The following is a 23277-nucleotide window of genomic DNA, read 5'->3' on the forward strand; positions in this document are numbered from 1 at the left end:
GGGAGGATTATGGCTGACAAAGTTCGCAGATGACTGCAAACTGGGGGCCATAATTGAATCTCCAGCTGACACAAGCATCCTCCAAAAGGGTCTCACAGGGACGGATGCTTGGTGCCAGAGCCACGGCCTCAAGCTAAATGCTAAAAAGTGCATAGTCATCCCCTTTGGGAAAAACAAGGTGCCCACAAATTACCACATAGGTGGTAATCCATTAAGTACGGAAGAAGTAATTAGAGACTTGGGGACCAACGTAGATAGTAATCTCTCCTTTGATAATCACGTTGCCAAAGTGGTTAGAAAGACCTTCTATATAGCCCATCTTATCATGAAAGGGTTCGCATCTAGATCAAGAGAGGTCATTGTGCCCCTCTACTCGTCACTCATCAGGCCCATAATTGAATACAATGCCCCTTTTGGGATGTACCTTACCCAACACCTACAGCAACTGGAGAGACCCCAAAAGTACCTCACCAAGAGGATCATGGGTTACAAACAGATGTCCTATGCAGCTCGACTAAAGAAACTCCAACTCTACTCAGTTGCTTACCGCCTACTCAGAGGCGATCTGTGCCTGACTTACAAAGCCATGTCAAACCCAGAATTAATGGACATGCTCCACCTCAAAAAATCCATGTCCCTTAGATCTACACGCTCCAGGGACCTAAACCTCAGCACAAAAATAAATAGGACATGCTGGAGGGACAGATTAATTTCCCAGACGCTCCCCTCACTCTGGAATAGAATCCCAATTAATGTTAGACATAGCCCCTCACTGACCCTCTTTAAGCGAAATCTTGATGCGTGGATGGGAAATCACAAATTCACCCCTGGGATCTCTTCTGTGTCCCTGCTAGACAGAGGCATAGTAAACTAATCTTAAAAGGGTACCTTCTGTGACCTACTTTACAGAAACACAGTAGGCTAATCTAATAGGGAGGCGGAAACCAAATACATTCTGGCTAGGCTTATAAATGCCCTAGGGCAGATAGCCTAGTATCCACCTATGAACCTATGAACTAATGTATGGAAAGTTTATCCTCCACCTGCAAGATCTTAAACCAAATACCAGTCTTCCACCCTGTAGGATGACTATGGGCAAGAAGAGGCACATCAATGGCTTCTACCATGGTATTTATCCAAGATGCCTTACCAGAGCACATTCCTTGACTTGCCCTGGGGTCCATCCCACTGAGTTGCCTGGCTAAAACTCAGATGTCATACTTGAGGCCAAGGGATTTCTAGATTATTCAATGGCCTCAGTAGAGGCCAGTGGACCAGGTTGAGGCAGATCTACTGTGCTTCCCTTGTGCCACTGCTGTCACATGACACCCAGTGTATGCCCATCACATGTTTGACCTCATGTGCAACTACTCTGCATTAGCTTGCTCCTGCTGGAGCTTAGGGAGCAGGGAAATTCCCTATCCTCAGCTTTTCTATTAGAGTTTTAAGGACCAGGAGGCCATTACCTCTGAGAAACATAAAGACAATGCATAAAACACTAAACTGCTCACTCTTCAGCTGCCCTCTGCATGACCCTTCCTTTGGAAATTCTGTAAGGTTCATGAAGGCTTCAGTGGATTGGCTTACGTCCCCATTCCTTTCTTCTGAAATGTTTCAATGGATATCTGGGAAAGTATCAGGAGCTGTGGGTCATTCTGCATATGAACTCAATATGTAACGTTGATATTTTTAGTAAAATCATGACTCTGCTTCTGTGGTTCCCAGTAATGTGAATGCCTTATGCTAAGCCTCTGGATAAATGGAATAAAATACTTAACAGGTAGCCCTGGGTTGTCTGCAGAGTGAAATTATCTCTTTGGTTCATCAGAGGACCAAGAAATAACAACAGTTTTCAATTCTGCCACAAGACCAGAAGTCCAAATCCTTAGTAGTGTAAGAGAATATTCTCTTCCATAGCTGTCAGCCTGCCATCTCTGGAATGTGGATCACTGGGTCTCATAATGTGCAACATATGGGCAAAATGCAGAACACTTATTAACAGCATACTATCAACTTTGACTAGGAAGCTCACAGGATGGTCAAACTGTGTTATTCTATATTTATAAAAAAATTATATAATTTTTAATTAATATGATTCAGTATTATTTACCGTGGATATTAGTTTAAAAAATTCTTAACACTGAATGTGTCACAGGTCCTTTCTTTGTGGGACAATAGACTCAAAATTCCTTGTATTGAGGTACATTTGAAGGTATGCTGTCTTTGATAAATCAATATTTAAGGCCCCTAGCTGTCAGTCTCACCTGCCCAGATTATAGTCATTTCTAGTCGATCAAGCACTGGTAAAGTATTGCTAATCCCAATGAATCTCAACTGAAGGAGAATTTTCAAAGTTTCTGTCTTTGGCATTCAGAGTTGTCTGCCACATAACCTACTGTAGGCTTCACTCAGCCAGTGCTATAAGTAGGAGCATATATGTGCTGGTACAGTACGGTGTGGTTTAAAGAGGTCTTCCCTGAAAAAGGAGCTTGGGCAGTCTACCGTATGTGTTTTTTTTGTGGGGGGAGGGGTACTCACCCAGTGCTCTTAGAACTTAGTGAATTCCTTATGGAGGATCTCTGTGAACCACCTTTACTCCTTCCAACTTCTGCTTGCAATCGCAGCCAACATCCCATGAAGATGAAGGCTTCTTACAGATTAAGAAATGCATCCAAGCACCACATTGTCTTGCTTCCTGTTATACCAACTAAAATTCTTAGAAGGACAACTCTGACAATACAGCAAACATAACCTTTTTAACAGGTGTAATTTTTTGCATAAAACACTGCGGTGGTGGTGCTGCGTTAGCGTTGTCGCCTCACAGTTAGACGTTGCCCATTCGATTCTCAGTTAGAGCGTCTTCTGTGTGGCGATATGCGTAAATGTGCATTCCTTCGTTGAAGGTTGTGCATTAGGCCCGGCAAGCCAGCACGTAAAAATCTACTGCCAATCATTAGCGGACCAGAGTTCCGCTCTGGCGACCCCTAACCGGGGAAAAGCCGAAAGACACAGACAAACTTTTTTGCATAAAACGCTCTTAACGGTATTACAACTTTTTTAACTGTACAGTGATGAAATTACTGAGCACATTATAGGAAAATTGTGGAGCATGAAAAATCAATTAAACACTTACATATATACATGTAATGAGTTCTATAAATATGACCATAATTAACCCCTTCTACGTGGCATATAATTTAACTTTGATTTTCTTGATCTTGGCAGCCTATTACTTTCTACTAACCTCTTTGCTGTTTATTTATTCAGTTTGGTAATTGGGGTAGAGCACTGATCCAAATGGGACTGTTTCAGCCACAATCCAGATTAAGTGGCAATATATTCTGTTATGTTATTCCTTATTTCTTATATGTATCATTTTGCTAATATAAAACTGTCATTTTGGCACTTTTTGCTTGCTATAAAAACAATGCTTTGCATTATTATTTATTGTGCTGTTGTCTCAAATATGAACTTGTTCCATTTTCTCTACTTGTGAAAAGTCTGTTTTTTTTTTCCCCTGCTACAATTGCTTCCTGTTTGCAAGTTTAAATGTATTACAGCAAGCAGCTCTTTTCTGCTAGGAATATTGTTGTCTTTCTATTTCCTAGTGACCACTTTTCCTGCTAGAATTATTGTGTTGAGTAAAGTAAATCTCTATCCTTCCTAGTCTACCTTAATCCTTCTGGTAGTCCCAAGAAATATATAATTCCCACGAGTTTCCTTTTTTAAGCCAGAAAATCCTATAGGTTTCCTGCAAATAACACCTATATTATTATAATTTGAAACATGACTAAGAATCTGCATAGCCATGCACTGGATTTTCCTGATTCATATCTCTATCAGTTACCAGAAGAATTTCTAAACATTTTATTTATTCTGTTTGGAGTGTAAAAGGAATTATGCAGACATTTCCACCAGAAAATATGGAATTTCTTTATTTTTACTAACTTAAAATGTTAGTAAGTATCTCTGTGGGCAGCAAAGCAAAAGGAAGTGGAGTTGCAATATATATACAAAACATACAAACCTCCAGGCTGGTCAAGCAGTATGATACACAGGCGACACTCCATGTGCAGTTAACAATTGACAAGACCCCTATTCAAATCATAGCTAGCTACAGGCCCCCAAATTTGACTCATGATGCCCAATCCACCTATCTGCACCTTTTCGACTCTATCAAGATTCAACCCTTTACCCTGATCTTGGTTGACTTTAACTATCCAACCATAGATTGGAAGTATTACTCATGCCAAATCACAAATGCCCAGAGATTCTTTGATTTCATCAATGCAGATGCCTTGGACCAGCTGGCCTGCATCCCTATAAGGGGTGAAAATATCTTGGACTTGTCATTAATCAACATGAGTAACCACTGCAGCATCCCTACAGTGTCATCCTCCTTGGTAAGATCCGACCACAAAGCGGACACTTTTGAAGTCACCATCTCCACTGACCCCCCCCCCCCCAGCTAGGGTAAAATGAAAAAACGTCTCCAAAGTGGATTACAGCCTCCTGAGGGAGGGTATAAACAGCTGCACAGCCTCCTCCCCCTCCATAGGAACTGGCACATATGTCCATACCTGCACCAAAGTACTATACAAGCATTTATATAGCTGCATGGAGTCAGGAATACCCGACAAGACAAAATCCTCCTCAAGGAAGAGTAAACCTGCCTGGTGGACATCTGCAATAAATAAACTTTATAATAAAAGGAAAAAAAAATGCTGTCCAGGACCAAGAAGGACCAGGTGCCTAAATGGAAGCAATCTCTCCTTAGGCTGAACAAGCAAATAAAACCACTTGTAAAATCCTCCAAAGCAAACTTCTAGTCCATACTGACCACATCTGCTAAAGACAGTCATAAAGCGTTCTTCCCATACGTCTGCAATCTCAAAGGAGGCACCCAGATCTGCTCAGAACTGGTGGTCAAGGGTATCACATACACAAATGCCATGGATATAGCCATCCTGCTAGCAGACAGGTTCAGTGAAAACTTCACCTTTCTGTCCCCCCATCAGTAAATCAGGACATCCCCAACACCTGCCCCCCTCCCCTTATCGCTAGGTAGCAAGTCATCACTGCCCTCGCAAAGGCAAAAAATACAGCCTCCATGGGAAGCAATAACATCCCAGGCTGCATCCTACATGAACTCAGGCAGGAACTTGCAACACCATTAGGCATCCTATTCAACCAACGCCTGAGTACCGGCTTTGTCCCAGCCAAGTGGAGGACAGCCACTGTCATCCCTCTGCCCAAAGGCAGAGTGTTTACTGATCTAGGAAATTATAGACCAATCAGTCTAACTAACGTGATGTGCAAGGCCATGGAGCAGATTATCATGGACTTCATTAACAAGGACATTGGCAACCTTCAAGCACTCTATCCCACACAGTTTGGTTTCATCAAAGGGGAGGTCATGTCTGTTAAATTTGGTTGACTTCTTTGAGACAACTGGAGTTCGCTTTGGATAATGGGGTTCATCTAAAAAAAAGCTGTTAAGTCTTCCTCCCTCAAGGGTCCGTTCTTTTCCATTTTGTATAGTTCAGGGGAGAATTCTGCAAAGCTTTCTAAAATTGCTTCAGGTTCTTCAGTTTTTGATGTGTGTTTTTATCCTGAACTGTGTGTACCCATCTCCATCTTGCTTGCCTTAGCCTTACTGCTAATTTGTCTTGCACTTCCAGTGGGTTCCCCAGAAAAGTGTGGCAATATCAGTTTTTAAAATGTCTTCCCTTTTCTTTAGCTTATATATTTCCCCCTGTGCTTCTGGTATATCCTCCGCCAACCCTTCGGTTCCTTCACCATTCCATCTTCCTGCATTCGTATCTATGTTTACTGTCCTCTCACAACAAATTGTTCAAATTCTGTTTTTCCCTTTCCTTATCCACGTAATACTTGTCTCCATTGTACTTTACTCTTTTCCCATTCCTTTGTTTTGTTTCTTTCATTTCCTGCTTCTCGCTGATTCTCTTCTTCCAAAACCCTGTTCTACCAGCTTTCATTTTTTTTCTAAATTCTGACATATTGAGTGGGGAATCTCCACTATTTGTCTCTCTGTTGGAAAATATATTTTCATGTCACCGTTAGAGGGACCTGATCTGATTAAGTTATAGGGAACATTTCTCAAGCCTCTACTATATATTTCTTTTTCCCTGAAAAATAAATAATGTCTGTTCTCAAAAGCCTTTTATATACCTTTTGGGTGTTGAGTAAACTTGAATGGCAGGCCCCCCCCCCACCTTTTACATATACCATGAAAACACAGCGTGTTGGCCTAGGTGTGGTATCCTTCTTGCTGTAGGGCACGACAACATTCTCGCTATAAGTGACTTAAGTTATAATCTTGTACCTTACCATCCTGACACATATCCTTAAATCTAGCTAAATGGGATTCAGTGGTGTGTGTGTGTGTGTGTGTGTGTGTGTGTGTGTATGTGTGTATATATATATATATATATATATATATAGAGAGAGAGAGAGAGAGAGAAAGAATATTAACTAAAGTGATTAGTTCAGTTAATAATTTTACTTTCACTGACAAATATCAGCCCTCATTGCCATTAAGGTAATTTATCTTTTGTTTCACCCCATGCCGTATCAATGTAGATAGTCATCTTTATTTGCAGCTTGTATGCATTGATACCTAAATCCCATCAGTTTCTCATGCCCACTAAAAGATAAAAGTATTTCCTGTAGCAAAACAAATTTTTGTAGATACTGTATGATTCCTTTCCATTTCTTTGGGTTATTCAAGCAATTTACATCCCATGATATTAATCTTGTCTTTTTCTTTTGCTGACTTCTCTATTCCCCTTTACAACTCTCCACTAAATTATTCCATGTACTACTCAAATAGTGTCTGACTTTGGTTCTGCCATGTAGCTGTTAAAACCATATTTAGCTGCTTGATTAACTTCTGAACATTGCAAGATTGATAGAATGTTCCTGTAACAAAGATAAAAATATTGCTTCATAAGAGCCAACTTTCTATTCTTCTCCATGTACAAGAGTTTCAAGAACTAGAGTATATTACTATTTGTAGTTTTATGTTCTTGTAATTGCACAGCAAATAGTTTCTCAAATGTACTGTTTTCCAAGATCCACCAACTCTGTCTGTCACCTAGGTTCAGGACAGAAAAGTCATCATGAAAAAGATGCATGTCATTATAAAAGGGTAAAAGATGTTACTTCATCTGCCTCACTAGTTTTTTTTTATTTATTTTATTTTACATTTGTTAACCAGGATGGTCCGACTGGACACAGGTCCATTTTCAGTGAAGGCCCTGGGAGAAAAGCTCCACATTAAGTAAGTAAGTAAGTAACATTTTACACAATATGTTAAAGTACAGTATACAGGGAATTTTCAAGCAATATGTTAGAATATAGTATACAGCAGAAGACATAAGACCTATATATGCAGGAAAAAATAGTTACACATGGTTAATAACAGAATAAGTATACAAATTCAATCAGCATTAGGAGAAGACCTAGACTGAAATATATATTACAATAGGTATATTAGGAAGTGAGGTATATAAGTGGAATAATTTGAGGACTTGTGTAAGTCTTATGCAAGTGCGTAGTCTTAACAAATGAGAAATTATTCATTACTCCCGAATCCATTCTATGAGACATATTATACCATGATCCCCCCAAAACGTGCACGCTGATTGGCCAGCGTGCCCGTTGTAAATCGAGTTATACTAATGGAAAAAGGTCCGGTCGCCCGGACTTTTTCGATTAGTATAACTTCGTTTTAAACACTGTCTCGCTATGTTAAATGGGTTTAACATAGCGAGACAGCTTTAAAATAAGCAACGGAGATCTCCGTTGCTTATTTTAAAGTTGTCTCGCTATGTTAAACCCATTTAACATAGTGAGACAGTGTTTAACGGAGAAAGCAAGATCTCCGTTGCTGTCTCGCTATGTTAAATGAGTTTAACATAGCGAGACAGTTTAAAATAAGCAACGGAGATGTCCGTTGCTTATTTTAAAACTGTCTCGCCATGTTAAACTCATTTAACATAGCGAGAAAAGCAACGGAGATCTTGCTTTCTCCGTGCTTTTGCACAGCTCTGATGTACTGCGCAGGCGCGCAGTACATCAGAACTGCCGCGGATGCCAGACATCTGCGGAAGGGCAGTAAACAGGCATTATACTATGCCATTATTTAAGAAAACTAATAGTTTCTTTTCTTAAATAATGTCATGGTATAATAGCAATAACACGCCTGGGTGGGTAATGCTAAATTACCCATGGTTGGCTTTGTTTGGTCCTCGGGCTTCGCCTCGGGACCAAACCACGCCAACCGTGGGTAAATTTAGCATTACCCACACCCAGGCGTGGGTTATTGCTATATTATATCATTGTAACAATATTACTTGTCCCTTCCCATGTCTAAGAGTTTTCATTTTGCAGTAGTTTTTGTTTAAATGGATATGTGGCAGTTCCCGCACTTAGCTGTCATTATTTACTCTTTCTCCTGCCTCAGAAAGTTTGAGATGGTTTGACTAGCCACCCAGTTTTTGACTGTGATGCTTCATCGCTCCACAAGTTTTTAACCTCAAATGAAAAAAACCCACTTTTAAATAAGATAGATAAATAATTTTGAACTTTAGATTAGCTTTCTTGCAGGTCTACATTACAGGAATGAGCCTGCTTCTCTTTCTCCTGATTTCCCTGCCAAAGTTCTGGTGTTTCCATATAAGCATTTCTTATCTGCTTTCCAAATATTTGACAATAAATGTTCTTTAAGCTCAAATATTTTTCCACATGCACTGTAAACTGATGCGGGCATCTAGTAAATGATGGACTCAATCAATCTGTATGTCCTGCATAGGTAAGGAAAGATCATTCAGACAGCAGTGTCTGCGGTTCCCTACCCACCCCTTTCTCTGTGAGGCCCATAAATCGCATGTTTTTTCTGACTAGCTCTGTCCTCTAAGTCAATCAATGCTCTGTTTGCTCCATCTTTACTTTGCCATCAATTATCACATAAACTGCTGCTTTTGATCTCTTTGTAACTCTAAAATAGAATCCAAGTGTGTTGTTAATATCTGGCCCAGCTGTCTGAACTTAGCTTCCATTTGGGTCATATAACGATCAATTTTCTCTATTTCTGTAAGTTTTTTTCACAACTGTTACCAGGGAAAATGTCTTCCGTTACACTTCTTGGGTCAGGGCCGGATCAGCATAGTTCTTTCTTTGGATTGCTTGTCATTCAAGTGAAATGGATGCTCTTTTCTTGCCTTTTTAGTAGCTCCACATCTGTTTGGTATAATCCAATAGTTTTTCTTGCCTTTAGGGAGCAAAATTCCCTAATTCAGTGCTTTTTCCTTATTTCATTTTATAACATTTTCAGTTGTCTCCCATGGAGTGAGTTTCTTAAGCGCCTTAATGTCTGCTATAACTGAAAGTTCTCTTCACAACAAACAGTCTTGACTACATTCTAGGGTTGCACATGGCAAGTGCTTGTCCAGGTTTTTTTTTTTACTTGGAGTTATCACCAAAATCATGCAAGTTCTGCATATTGTCACACTAATTGTTAATCCACTTCTTGGATATGTTAGATGTTTTGTCCAAAAATACCTCACTCTGAGACCAGCCTTCTCCTTTGAGCTTCTTGGAAACGCCTGGACTGTACTCCTCAGGAAGGTTGTAGAGGCTGTCCTTAGCCTGGAATTAGACCACAGAATCTCCTCCTAGTTCCTAAGTGGATGGAAGCTTTCAGTCCCATTCTGGACTTCACTGACTTCAAACATCATATCCAGTGCTTCAGGTACTGAACGGTGATCTTCCTGGGATCATGGGTCTGCTGCTGCAAGACATCTGTATGATGTTGGTGAACCTATAGGTTATCCTCTGAGACATCAGTTTCTGGGGTCATCACAGGCTATTCTTTTAGTTTGTTGTAAGTGGGTACCACTTTCAATATAAAGTGCTATTATTCAGACTGCTAACTCACCAACATGTTGGCCATCATGGCTGAAGCCTTGCAAGTAAGGGAACTCCATGTGTACCACTGCTTGGTTGATGGCTTCCTGATGGCCTCAATGAGGAACTTTCTGGTAATACTATAAAAGTGGATGTTTCAGTGTTTTCATTTCCTGAGGGTGATATAGTCTGAAAGAAGGCCTGTCTGATTCCCACCCAGAAAATTACTTTCATTGACATGGAAATGATCACTCTCCATTAGTAGCTTCCCCCAGGGAGGGCAGAAAAAAAAATCAAAACTAGGTAGCTTGGATGAGGATACACGAATGAGCCAAGCTCAGGCTCTTTTGTTTCTTCTGGGTTTGATGAGTATTAGCTCTCATTTTTCTAATTTCACATGTGAAGATATGGTTCTTCAAGAAGGCTGTTAGTTGTCAGAGACTGTGGATTTACCATGCCCGATGAGTCTTCTGTTGACATCAAACCCCTCTTGCCATGTCCTGGACTGATTTCACCAACATTCTAGTGGGTCTCCCATTCATGCAGTTGAATCCATTGCCAATTTTAATGATACAAAAATCTCAGTAGAACCATAGGAAGCTTAACTTTTGGCCCTCCATGGTACGATTGAAGTGGTTCTCTTCCTAACTATCCTGTGGGCTCCACATTAACAAGGTGGTACTGCAAGTCCTAGCCTAAAGTCCTTTGAGATTAAATTGATTCCATTGTCCCTTCTCTTCTAGTATGACAGCCAGTTCATAGTGTGATACTTTAGTAAGTGTGTGTGTGTGTGTGTGTGTGTGTGTGTGTGTGTGTGTGTGTGTGTGTGTGTGTGTGTGGAGGGGGGGTGCATGTAGGCAGAGAGGCAGTAATTTGCCTGGCACTTTATCATACATATAGGCATCCCTCTGTCAGCAAGCCTCATCCTAAGTGAGGTGAACGTGCTAGCGGACACACTTTGCCATGCCTTCATCCCTCTTCTGGAGCTTGTAGATTTATGACCATGTCTGATCTAGGTCTTGTGGAAGTTGGACACTGTGTAAAGATCCTCCTATTTGCATTTTGGAGAATATAGTTCTCCCTCTCGTATCCTTGGTCCAGCAGAAGTGGCAGGAACATTCACCATGCTATGGCATGGGAGGTCACTGTATGCCTTCCTTCCATTCTTGCTGATTCCATGTCTCATGGCAAAATTCAAAGAAAGACTGAAGTTCATCCTCATTACCACCCACTGGCTCATTGGTTTTAGCCTTTCTGGTTCCCCACAATACAAGAGATGTTCCTTGATTTTGTTCAAGGGAGTCTGTAATGGTTGGAGTTGACTGCCATATCCACATCAGGGCCTGGGCTCTGCTCCCAGTCTTTCAATCCTACTTAACCTTCCTGTATGGGTAATTCAGGATGCTCCCTTTTGTAATTCTAAGACTTGTAACTGTGAGCTGAATTACCAAAAAAAAAAAAAAAAAGAAAAGAAAATTAAAAAATACAAGAGAACAGTGAATATAGAACATTCCTGTTTTCTTTTAAAGGTAGGTAAAATGTATGTATGTATGTATGTATCTGCCACATGCACAGTCCTGTGCATAAAAATGCTTTGTAATAAACTGGAGACCCAAAGAGGTTGATATGCCCAGAACTGATAGGAGTAGATGTTAAGGGAGATTAAGCCAAACTGTTTCAAACAATGAAATTTAATCCCAAGCAATATACAGTATGTGAACTGGCAGAGTTCAGTGGTGCTGTGTAATGCATTTTAACATATTAGCATGAATACTAATACAGAAGGAAACGGTGAACAATTTTTCTTACTGGAAGTAAAAGGATGAATGAAAGAATTAGGAATGGATGGTAACTGGGTGCAAAGATCCAGTAGGCACTAAAAACAAGTAGCCCACTCAAGTGAAATAGGGGTGAAAAAAATATTTAATTAAGGGTAGTTTTAGGGGCACAACTGATGGAAAATAAGCCCAAAGAGATGTAGCATGATCTAATTATTCCACAAGCTTTTTGTGGGTTAATTTCATAAGACTTTGTAGTGTTCATATCAGCTCCTGATTTACCCTGCATTGGACTTGCATGTTTATGAAGTCAGACTTGAATATTATTTAAATTTATGATTACTACCTTTAATGTATAATAGTAGCTTAACTGGGATAAATTGATGCTGCAGCTGAGAGCCTTCCTCTTTCACTGGTGGGCTGAACAGCATTAAAACTCATTGTATGCTAAGTAATGTTAAAGTTTGTGATTCGACCTGCTGATGTCATACTTTTTAGAAAACTAGGTTATCTAGTAGGCATAGCTAACCTAACTAATTCTTCAGTGAGATGAAATATGATTTAGGAAGAAGTTAACATAAATGTGTCCATTTTCCACAGACAGAATAACTCCAAAGCTCTTGTCCATTGTAAAATGGGAGTAAGCCGTTCAGCTTCCACTGTTGTAGCCTATGCCATGAAGGAGTACAGCTGGACACTTGAAAAAGCATACAAGCATGTGAAGGAGAGACGAAGTGTTGTTCATCCGAATCCCAGCTTCATGAAACAACTCCAGATCTACGAGGGAATCCTAGATGCCAGGTAGCAGAGTTACCATAACATTTTCCTTGTTCTGTGTCATGTTGCATTGCATAGCATCCAATTACAGACAGCAGAGGAGCTTTTTAGAGGAATCTTAATGTAGTTCAGGCACTTTTCTCTGCATCTGTTGTATCTAGTGGCAACATAATTTCTAATCCTTGTTTCTTTATGCATCTTTGAAGTCACATACTCTGTGAAACTAACCCAAACCACACCTGTTCAGCATTGGTCATGCATCACTGTACTTGTCCTTGCACTGCACTTGCTGTGTATGTTATCTAACTCACACTGTACTGCTATGCATTGTATACGTCTGCCTTAACTATGTGCTACCTGCCCTGTGCTGTAGTTGGACTTATGTGTGCTTATCCCTGTAATGTACAGTATTGCACTGTTACTTCTTTCTAACCTGCAGGCAACCTACCTATCTCTGTATCTTCACTCTAGCCTTCCTGTCTCATAGTGTTCTGTACTATACTAACATGCGATATTTAGTCTATGTCTATCTCTGCTGTACTGTACTGTACTTGACTAGTATACTCACAGCTGTCTTGTGCTACAATATTCCATTTATCACATCATACCTGGATGTAGTATGTATATGCGGAATATTATATAATAGGTGTGTAAACTTTCTTGCAGTGTTGTTGACGTGACAGTTCTTACAGAATGGTTAGGATTGTCCTGTTACGCTGCCTATTTTGACATTTAACTGCATGAATAACTGTTCTTGTCTATGTTGTTGGACTGAAATGTTTTGTATTTTTGAGAAGGATCAGTCTGTACCCATTTTAACTTGCTGTTGTTTACCTGCATGTGTATGCTTTAGTGGTATACCTGCACTATAATGATGCTGTCTCAATAAAGGTTTTCTTTGTGGATTCCATCTGTAAATGGACTTGCAGTAGTGGCTAACAGCTTTTGACAAATATGAGTAAATGGTACCTGGGTTGTGTTTTCCACTGTTTTAGAATTGTGTGTACCCTGTGGTCTGCATACCTTGCACTCTACTATTGTGTGTTCCCTGTAGTCTGCATAGCTTGCGCTGCACTGTTGTGTGTACCCTGTGATCTGCATACCTTGCACTCTACAAGTACTGCACTATGTATTGACAAAATGAGATCTTAAGGCCTTGATACAAATGACCCATCTGATCAACAGCCTAGCATGAACCTGTTGACCTGTAATCTATGCAGGAGATGCAGTATTATACTGTTTACCTTTTGCTTGCATTATTACATAACCGGTTCTGCGGTTTATCTTCGTCATATTTTGTGCTGCACAGTTGCTCCTTTGCAGTACTGCAGGTGTCCTGTACATTTTTTTTCTAACATTCTGGCTTCATTGCACATAAGCCAGCCATTGTTGCACTACAGTGCCTTTTATCTGCACTCAGGTTTGCTCATCCAGCAGTGTGTGTGTCATGGATAAAACAAGTAAAAATACATGATGTCTTATGACAGTAGATAAATCAACAAGAAGAAATGTTTTGCTTTAGGAAAATGACAGTGCTTTCCCATGCATATACTTGAAATGTACAGGTTACTTATTAAACAAGATAAGGTTTGAGCTAGGAACGAGGCTGCAAAGTTTCTCCTTGCATTTAAATTATAGCTGGAAGCAGGGCAAGAAGAAGAAAGTAGTGAGTGAGAACAAAACAGGATAAGCTAAAAGTGATATTCAAGTTGCAGCAACTCAAATTCCCATCTGAAATGTGACCATATAGTATTCTAAACAAAGTAAACCAACATAGGATGGAGGGAGAGAAGTGGGAGCAAGATCAGACTAGATTCACAGTACTGTTGACAAATCATATAGTATGGTGGGTACCAAGAGAGAGAGGTGAGAAAGTATTCATGTATCAGAATCTTCTGTGAGACAGCTGTATTCCTACTTTGCCAACATTATTTGGGATATTGTGCATAGGTCTGGGCCCAAGGTCCCTGACAGTCATGTACATGTATGTGAACCCACATTCCCTTTATACATGGGTCTGGTCTTAAACTTCCCTGAATACTTTGCATGGGTCTAGGTCCACACTGTTCTGCAGATTATCTAAGTGCTAGTCTGAGCCAACATTCTTCACATGTATTGTGCATAGGTCTGAGTTTGTGTTTGCCCTGCAGTGATGTACATTGCTGGAGGCTCACATTCACATAGACTGTTATGCATGGCTGGAGACCCACGCTACACTGGAGTGTTTGGATCTTGGTCAGTGCAATGCGTAAATGATGTACACAAGTTTGGGTCTACAGTTCCCTGGAATATGGATGGCTCTGAACTCCTGCTCCTTTACAGTACTGTGCATAGGTTTGCACTTGCATTCTCCTGAAGTGCCATGGATGGTTGGGGATCCACACTGCACTGGGGTGCTCCTTATGGATCTGGGCCAATGCTTCACTTTAGTGATGTACACCAGTTTGGGTCCACAGTACCCTGGAATGTGCATGGCGCTGAGCTCTGCTGTTCTACAGCATTGTGCATGAGTTTGGGCCCACATTCCTCTGGAGGGTTACACATAGCTGTGGCTTTGAGCTGCTGTTGCATATAAATGATGTATGTGGATCTGGGTCCCCAGTCCCATGCAGTACTGGGCATGACTGCAGACTGTACTCATTTACAGTATGCCTGGGTCTGGACTGACATGCTTCTGAATATTGTACATAGATCTGAGTGCATACTCTCCTTTTATGTTTTGCATGAGTCTAGGCCCCTCTTCTCTCTAAATAGTATGCACCTACATTTGCCTGAAGTATAGTGCTTGCATTGGGGCCCATATTGGCTATGACAGCTGTGCATAGATTGTGGCCAATATTCCCAGTGAATTTTTTGCATGAATATGTGTCAACACTCCTGTACTGAGTTGTGCATAGGTCTGGGTGTACACTTCCCTGAATGTCATAGATATATTTCCTTCCATATTACTGTTGTAGTTTTCATAACCTACAGGATCTACTGACAAGGATAGCCCAATGTCCGGCCAGTACACCAAAGCCTTTAGTAATTACAGGTGCCATACATTACATGTACACTCCCCACACAAGGTGAAGGGCAAAAAGGTGATGTTTGGATGCACATTCTCTGAACAACTTTGCCACCAGTCCGAACACCATCCGTGAACATTGGTATGAACGCCTTTCTGCTGTGCTGGTTAACAAGCCATGTTTCAGATAAGTGCACCTTTGGGGTTTCTCTTCACGTTTCTTTTTTATTTAGTGCTGTTGGGCTCATGTCATCTGGTAAGGGGAAAATATCAGTATGTGAGGCAGATTCTCCATAAAGACTGTCATGACTCATATATTTTCTGTTTGGGTGCTTCCCACGTTTATGTGCAGTATTCTATCTGCCAGGTTTTGTCCCTAAGATCCTACATAGTCACCTCTCCTCATCTATTTACCATGAAAATCAAGGTCTTAAACTGCTGGATTAAGGTGCTATGGCAGAGTCTCCCATCTTAAGGGTCAGCTGTCAGCCAAGAAAAATTACAGGATTTTAGTCAGGGGTTATTTAATGCTTTAAAGCCTCCTCAAGGGGTGCCTGTGCCTGCCTCTCCATAGTCTTCCTCAGATGGATTCTGAGGAAGAGTCCATGGCTTACTCTTCTCAAATCCCTTCCCCCTTGGACTGTGATTTAGAGGAAGAGGATTCTATTAGATCAGATTCCCCTTTGGAGAAACTGTCTTTTGGGGATACTGTTTGCCCGCATGATGGAATTTTTTTAAGTGGGATTGCTCTCAAATCTCTGACATTCAAAAAACATATTATGAGCTCCTCCGGATGGAATGTCCTAGGCCATCTGCTGTTCTCCCAGTTCTGGCTTCCCTGGATACCTTTCCAGCAGCTTCTGTTCCCCCTGCACCCAAGAAACATGATAGATTTTGCAAGGTGCCTCATGAATGTAAATTTCTTTATAAATGCCCTTCTGCTGATCCTTTTGTAGTGTCTGTCTCTTCTTAGAAGCCCTCCAAGTTGTTGCTCTCTACCAAGCTACTTTCTTCAGGTAAGGATAGTAGGCCCATGGAGAGGCTTGGCAAAAAAGTTTATACTGCTGCCACTTTATCCTTTCAGGCCATCAACTACCACACTCGTATTACCAGGGATGTTTTGATCCTCCATTCTTAGGTTTCCAAAGTGGTTTCTGACCTTCAAGACTCTGAGGGGAAGGCTTCTGCCATTTCCCTGTTGGACTCTACCTGTCAAGTTAGTTGTCAACCATTCTGTCAAATGCAGCTGTGCTGCAGCTGATGCCACCTCCAGGGCTGCTGCCTTTGGTTCAGCATTACTCTTGGCTTCGTCTTCAGGCTTTACCTGATGACATTATGGCTGAACTATTGGATGCTGCTTTGGATAATAAAAATCTTTTTCGTGCTGCTGCTGCTGAACATTTCAAATCTCTTCAGGATGTGTAAAGCCTTGCATGAGTTGAAACATATATTTATTTCTTCTATTCCTAAGTTTCAGAGGAATTACCCCTCCAAATCTGCTTTTGTTTGCAGGAAGTCTCACCCATCACCCAAGGTAAGATAGGGTTCTATATGTGTGCCTCCTGCCAAGTCTACTCAAAGCCCTATTTCTCAGAAAGCTTTTTCAGGATAAGCAGGGTTCCATTTGACAGTTTGCTTTCCCTTTCCCTTGGCCAGGTTTCTTATTCCTCTGTCTTTCCCCGTCTCTTCCTGTTTGGTTAAAGATCATAACAGACTCTTGGGTTTTGTTCATTATCCACCAGAGATATTTCATGGTTTGGAAATCCCTTCCTCCCTTTTGGCCATCCCTCAACCTACTCAGGAACAACTTTTCCCAGAGGTGCTCCATTCTCATTTGTCCAGGGCCTCATTCAAGCTGTGCCTCCTGCCCAGGTAGGGAGTTTTTTTTTCCAGAATGTTTTTGGTTCCCAGAAAGGAGGACACATGAAAATCAATTCTAGACCTTCCCAAGCCTTTGAATGCTGTCTGTTCAGAATCATTTCCCCTTCTTCTACACCAGGCCTTTCTGATCTCTCTGAACCTCAAGGATGCCTAACTTCATACCCCCATCCATACCCTTTTTAGGAAATTTTAAGTTTCTCTATTTCTTCCTTGCATTTTCAGTTCTCTGCTTTGCCCTTTGGCCTCTGTACTACCCCGAGTGTATTCACCAAATGCCTGTCTCCTGTCATTGCCTTTTGCAGGATGAGAGGAGTTCAGATTTTTACCTATCTGGACAATCTCATTATCATTCAAGCTTCCTCTCCCAGTGTTTTGCTTCAAGATCTCCAGTTTACTATTTCCCTGTTGCAGTGTTTGGGGTTCACCATAAACTTCCAGAAGTCAACTCTGACTTCTTCTCAGGATCATATTTTCCTCAGTTGCAGGCATCAGACAATCCCCAAGCTGGTATCTCTGCCTGACCCAGGGCCGTGTCTCTTTCTGTCTCTTTTTCCTCTGGCTTCTGTCACGGCCAGGGATTTTCTCAGGGTCCTTGGGTTCATGGCTTTCACCATTCCCATGCTCCCTCTGGCCAAGCTCCACATGAAAAAGCTACAGTGGTGCCTCAAGTCAGTGTGGCTCCAACATTGCCAAGCCCTGGACTTATCATACCCATTCCTTCCTTCCTTGTCTCAAGCTCGAGCTTCAGTGGTGGATTCATCAACTTTTGTCTCAACCAGGGGCTCTCTTTCCAGGCTCCAGTCCAAACTCAAGAGCTGTTTACAGACACCTCAGAGAGGGAATGAGGGGGACTCCTTTTACTCTCTCAATGTTCAGGGTCTCTGCCCTCTTCTTTAATGGTCAGACCACATCAGTATAAAGGAGAATGAGGGCTGTGCTTCTGACTCTTTTTTTCTTATGGCTTTTCATTCCCTCTTTCATCCCAGGCCCGTCAAAGTTTTTTCTGGATGATCTGCTCATTATCATTCAAGCTTCCTCCCCCAGTGCTTTGCTTCAGGATCTCCAGTTTACTATTTCCCTGTTGCAGTGTCTGGGGTTCTCCATAAACTGGTGAGGTCAGAATACAAAGCTGTCTCATTTGCTAGCCGCATTATTAAATAAACTACTGATGTAGAAAATTAAATGTTTTTAAGTCTTACATAAAATGTGTTTTAACAATGGTTTTAACATATATTTATATACGGAAACGTATACACGCATAAATAACATTAATAGAGACATTTTATGTATATATATTTTTATATCATTTTTTTATATATAGTTTTATATATTTTTTTATATATATTTTTACAATACATTTTACATATGTTTTTAACACATATATATGTTTTAGGTATGACATTTAGGAATTTAGGTATATAAAATGTATTGGTGGATTGTTTGATTGTTTAATTGATTGTAGGTGTTGGGTCTATTTAAACTAAGAGCAAATTTTGTTGCTGACTCTGATGATGTTTCTGTGCTAGGAAATGAAAGCGCACTTGCTTTCTATTGGATTAATAAATAGTTCATTTATTACATTAGAGGTGGCCTTTATTGTGCTGGAAAACTACTGGAGATTTTTTTATTGCTGTATTTGCCTTAACTTTAAAAAAATCCTATCCCTATACTCATTTCCCACCGTATTAGAGCTAGTAAAGTCCAGTTTTCAGATATTGCTGAATCCTGGGGTGTTTTTAAGTTCCTGTGTTGCCCAAACCTTTCTAAGATAGAGGGAAGCTTCTCTGTTCATCAGTGAGAGTGGTGAGCTTTGGAACAGCCTATCTGTTGATGGAGGAGTGGTTTCAGCTCAGAAACTCTAGTTTTATTGGCCATTTTGGGCTATTTCTATCCCTTTCATCTTTCTGTTTAAAAACCTGTTTGCACAGTTTGGCGTATCGTGCAGCGCCGTTTAACTAGGGTTAAACTATTCCCGGCGCCGGAAAGTCAACTCTTCAAATTTTCCCTTAGTACTAGCCAGTCTTCTAGTTTTAACACTCAAAACTGCAACCTTGTGCTCATCACTTGTTCAAAAGTCGTTGCAAGCACTGAACAAACTACAACTACTGCAGCACTCAACCTTCCTCACTTGTCAGGAGGAGAAAAAGTTTTTTTAGTACTTAAAAGCATTTAGGCATGTCTGAGGGTCAGCTCCTGGTGTTTTCTCCTGTCCACCTGATGATTCTGGGCATCTGGAGGCAATGTAACAATAGAGTCATGTACACCGACAACCCTCTTCTCCTACCACCCAACACTACAGCCTGCGAGAGATACAATTATATAACCAAACTGGAAGCCAAGCTCTCTCCAACCAAGACTGGACTAGACAGTCAAGAGGAGAAGGTAAACACCTACACCACACCATACTCACACATAGTCCAACAAATCATACACCACCTAAACCCACACATAGTAACACAAAACACACACCTACATTCATGGAGGCTTTCAATAAAAGTCTGTCCAAACAACAGAGACCTCCAAATCAGAAACACAAGTAACCATCACCCCCCACTACCCATACAACAAATAGACCACAAAATCAGTGTGTCATTCAACCTCAGCCCTTAAGGCAAAACGACGTACCCAGCAGACTTGTCATAGGCGACTCTATAGTCGGGCACACTGATGTCCCACTCACCAGGCTAAACAAGGAGAAAGTTACTGTCAGCTGCCTGTCTGGTGCCAGGATCCACCACATAATGCAAGCACTCAGGTCGTTGCACAAGTACAAATATGACTCTGTCATTGTCCATGTTGTTGTGAATTACCTGAGATGTACCTCCCTGGACTACATGCAAAGAGACATTGAAGAGCTTTTGGATCATGTAGCCAAGGTAGGTATGACCCTAGCCCTGAGTAGCATCCTGCCATCACCTAGAATGATACAAGGAAAAAATGATTGACTTCAACAATTGGCTAAGCTTCTGGTGTCATTCAAAGAGGATCCAGTATCTGTCTGCCTGGGATGACATGATTGACAGACCACAATGCTTTGCCAGAGATGGCCTGCATCTGTCACCCCTGGGATTCCGGATATTGGCTAAGGCTCTTGCTACCCCTAATATGCAGTTTTTTGGCAAGGTTCAAATGAAATACCCACCACTGTAGCAGATACAAGCAAGCAAAAACTGAGGGCAATGCTACTCAATGCTAGAAGTCTAAACTTCAAAATGCACTCACACGAAGCACTCCTGCATAACCAGGCTATAATTCATACCACACTTTCTGACCACCTAACCTGGGCTGAAGCACTAAAGGAGGAGGAGTATCCATATTCATTAAGGATATCCACATCTCAAGGCTAGTTGCTCAACATAATGTATCCGAAATTATCCTAGTGCAACTAACACTGGACAAGACTGCAATTCAGGTTGTAGCTTGCCACATATCCCCTGCCATACCCCAGGATGCCCACTCCATGTTCCTCGATATACTGGATAATATTAAGGTACAGCCCAATACCTTAATAATGGGAGATTTCAACTACCCACCATCAACTGGGAAAACTACTCAAGTACTAACTCATTAGCTCAACACTTTCTGGAATTCATAAATTCCAGCACCCTGGATCAGTGTCCATACCCCCACCAAGGGCAACAATATCCTGGACCTGGTCATTACTAGCATGGGTAACTGATGTTCCACTCCAGAGGTCAACTCCTCACTGGTCAGATCCGACCATAAGCTAACCACCCTACATATCAATATTCCGCCCCCCCCCCCATTAAGGAAACCACCGTAAAAAAAATCTTTAAAGCCAACGTCATACTTCTTAAGACAGAAGTGCCAAACTTCAGTACATCCATGCAGATGGCTAATAGAGGTGCAACTGCTGAATCCTACACAAATGCACTGTATAAACACATACACGAGTGCATGGATCGTGCTATCCTCCAAAAAAAGGAAGCCAATCTGGTGGTCCCCTGCAATAAACAAACTCTACAACAGAAGGTCGAAGCTGTTGCAAAAAAGAGTAAAATCCCCTGATTGCAGGAACTCCCTGGTCACCCTCAGTAAGAAGATGAGATCCCTCATAAAATCCTCCAAAGCTAGTTCCAAAAATAAAATTGCCACTGATTCTAAAGACAACCACAAAGCATTCTACAGCTATGTCAAGAATCTCAGTGGCAACACTCAGATTTGCACCAAGCCACATAACAATGGCATTAGATATACAGAACCAACTGATATTGCCAACATCCTGGTGGATAGGTTCAGTGCAAACTTTACCCCCCCCTCACCCCCCCCCAAAGGGCCCATCCCTATACTGGAAGAATGCATAGCCCCTGTAATCATGGATGCACAAGTTAAGACCATACTCTCCAAAGCCAAAAACACAGTATCTATGGGACCAGACAACATCCCAGGCTGCATTCTGCACAAACTACAGAATGAACTGACACACCACCTAAGTACCTTGTTTAATCATAGCCTCACTTCAGGCTTTTTGCCTACTGAATGGGGCACTGTGATGGTTATCCCACTCCACAAAGGGGCACCACCACGGACCCCGGGAACTACTGCCCCATTTTCCTGACGAGCCTGGTCTGCAAGGCCATGGAACATATCATCATGGAACATATAAACAAAGACATAGGTAACCTGCAAATGCTGGAACCCACTCAGTTCAGATTTGTAAAAGGAAGATCATGTCTCCTAAACCTGATTGACTTCTTTGAAGCAGCCGTGGACAAGGGTAAGGTGATGCACACAGCCTATTTTGACCTCTTCAGGGCTTTTGACACCATCCCCCCACTCTGGAATTATAGATAAACTCACTGGACTGGGCATAAATCCCTATGTCACAAGATGGGTGGCCAACTGGCTTACTGATAGAACCCACGCAGTGAAAGTAGCTGACTCCAAATCTGACTTCAAACCAGTGACAAGCTGAGTACCACAGGGTTCAGTCCTGGGTCCTCTGCTGTTTGGCATTTATTTCTCAGACATCCAGGCTAATAGAACAAGTCTGTGGCTAACAAAATTCACAGATGACTGCAAACTGGGAGCCATAATAGAATTGCTTAATGATGTGAACATTCTACAAAGGGGCTTCACTGAGATTGATCCTTGGTGTCAAAGTCATGGCCTCAAGCTCAGTGGCAAAAAGTGTATTGCCATCCCCTTTGGGAAAAACACTGTTCCCATGAACTACCACATAGGAGGTAGCCTACTTAATACCAAAAGTGTGATCAGAGACCTTGGGACACAGGTGGACACTAGTCTCTCCTTTGACAATCACATCACCACAGTAGTCAGGAAATCCTTCTACATAGCACACCCCAACACTAAAGGGAAAGGGTTCTCCTCCAGAAACAAACTAGGTCATTGTTCCTCTCTTCTCATCCCTCATCAGACCCATCAGAGTACAATGCCACATTTGGCATGTACCGTGCAAGACATCTGCAACAACTAGAAAGGCCACAGAAATACCTCACTAAGAGGATTACATGCTTCAAACAGATGCCATATGCAGACCACCTCAAAAAACTCCAGCTCTACTCAGTCGCGAGCTCTGCCTAACATACAAAGCTATGTCAAACCCAGTTCTGTTGGATATGCTACACTTAAAGAAACCCCAATCTGTCCGTGCCACACACTCCAGGGACCCTACACCTTGACACCACAGTAAACAGAACATGCTGGAGGGATAGATTCCTGTCACAGAGACTTCCCATACTCTGGAAAAGACTATCCATTCACGTCAAGCTAAGCCCCTTATTAGCCCTCTTTAAGAGGAATCTAGACAGTTGGTGGGAAATAGAAAATTCACCTCAGGGATCACCTCTGTGGCTCTGCTTGACAAAGGCACAGGAAAATAACCTTTTTGGGTGGCGAAAGCCAGGGAACATTTTGGCTAGG

At 41.5% G+C, this 23277-nt stretch overlaps 1 protein-coding gene across 1 annotated transcript in view; it reads left to right on the plus strand.

Moving 5' to 3' along the window:
- The window catches only part of LOC122811974 (protein phosphatase Slingshot homolog 3-like), a 1030454-nt gene that overhangs the window by 933607 nt on the left and 73570 nt on the right, over nucleotides 1-23277 (plus strand). Inside the window, exon 12 of the mRNA XM_044084176.1 lies at nucleotides 12309-12509. Within this exon, the coding sequence (XP_043940111.1) occupies nucleotides 12309-12509 (201 nt within the window). The remainder of the gene's footprint in view (nucleotides 1-12308; nucleotides 12510-23277) is intronic.

This window comes from Protopterus annectens, chromosome 9.part0 (assembly GCF_019279795.1).
Source record: "Protopterus annectens isolate FY-2018-M chromosome 9.part0, PAN1.0, whole genome shotgun sequence".
Classification (NCBI taxonomy): Eukaryota; Metazoa; Chordata; order Ceratodontiformes; family Protopteridae; genus Protopterus; species Protopterus annectens.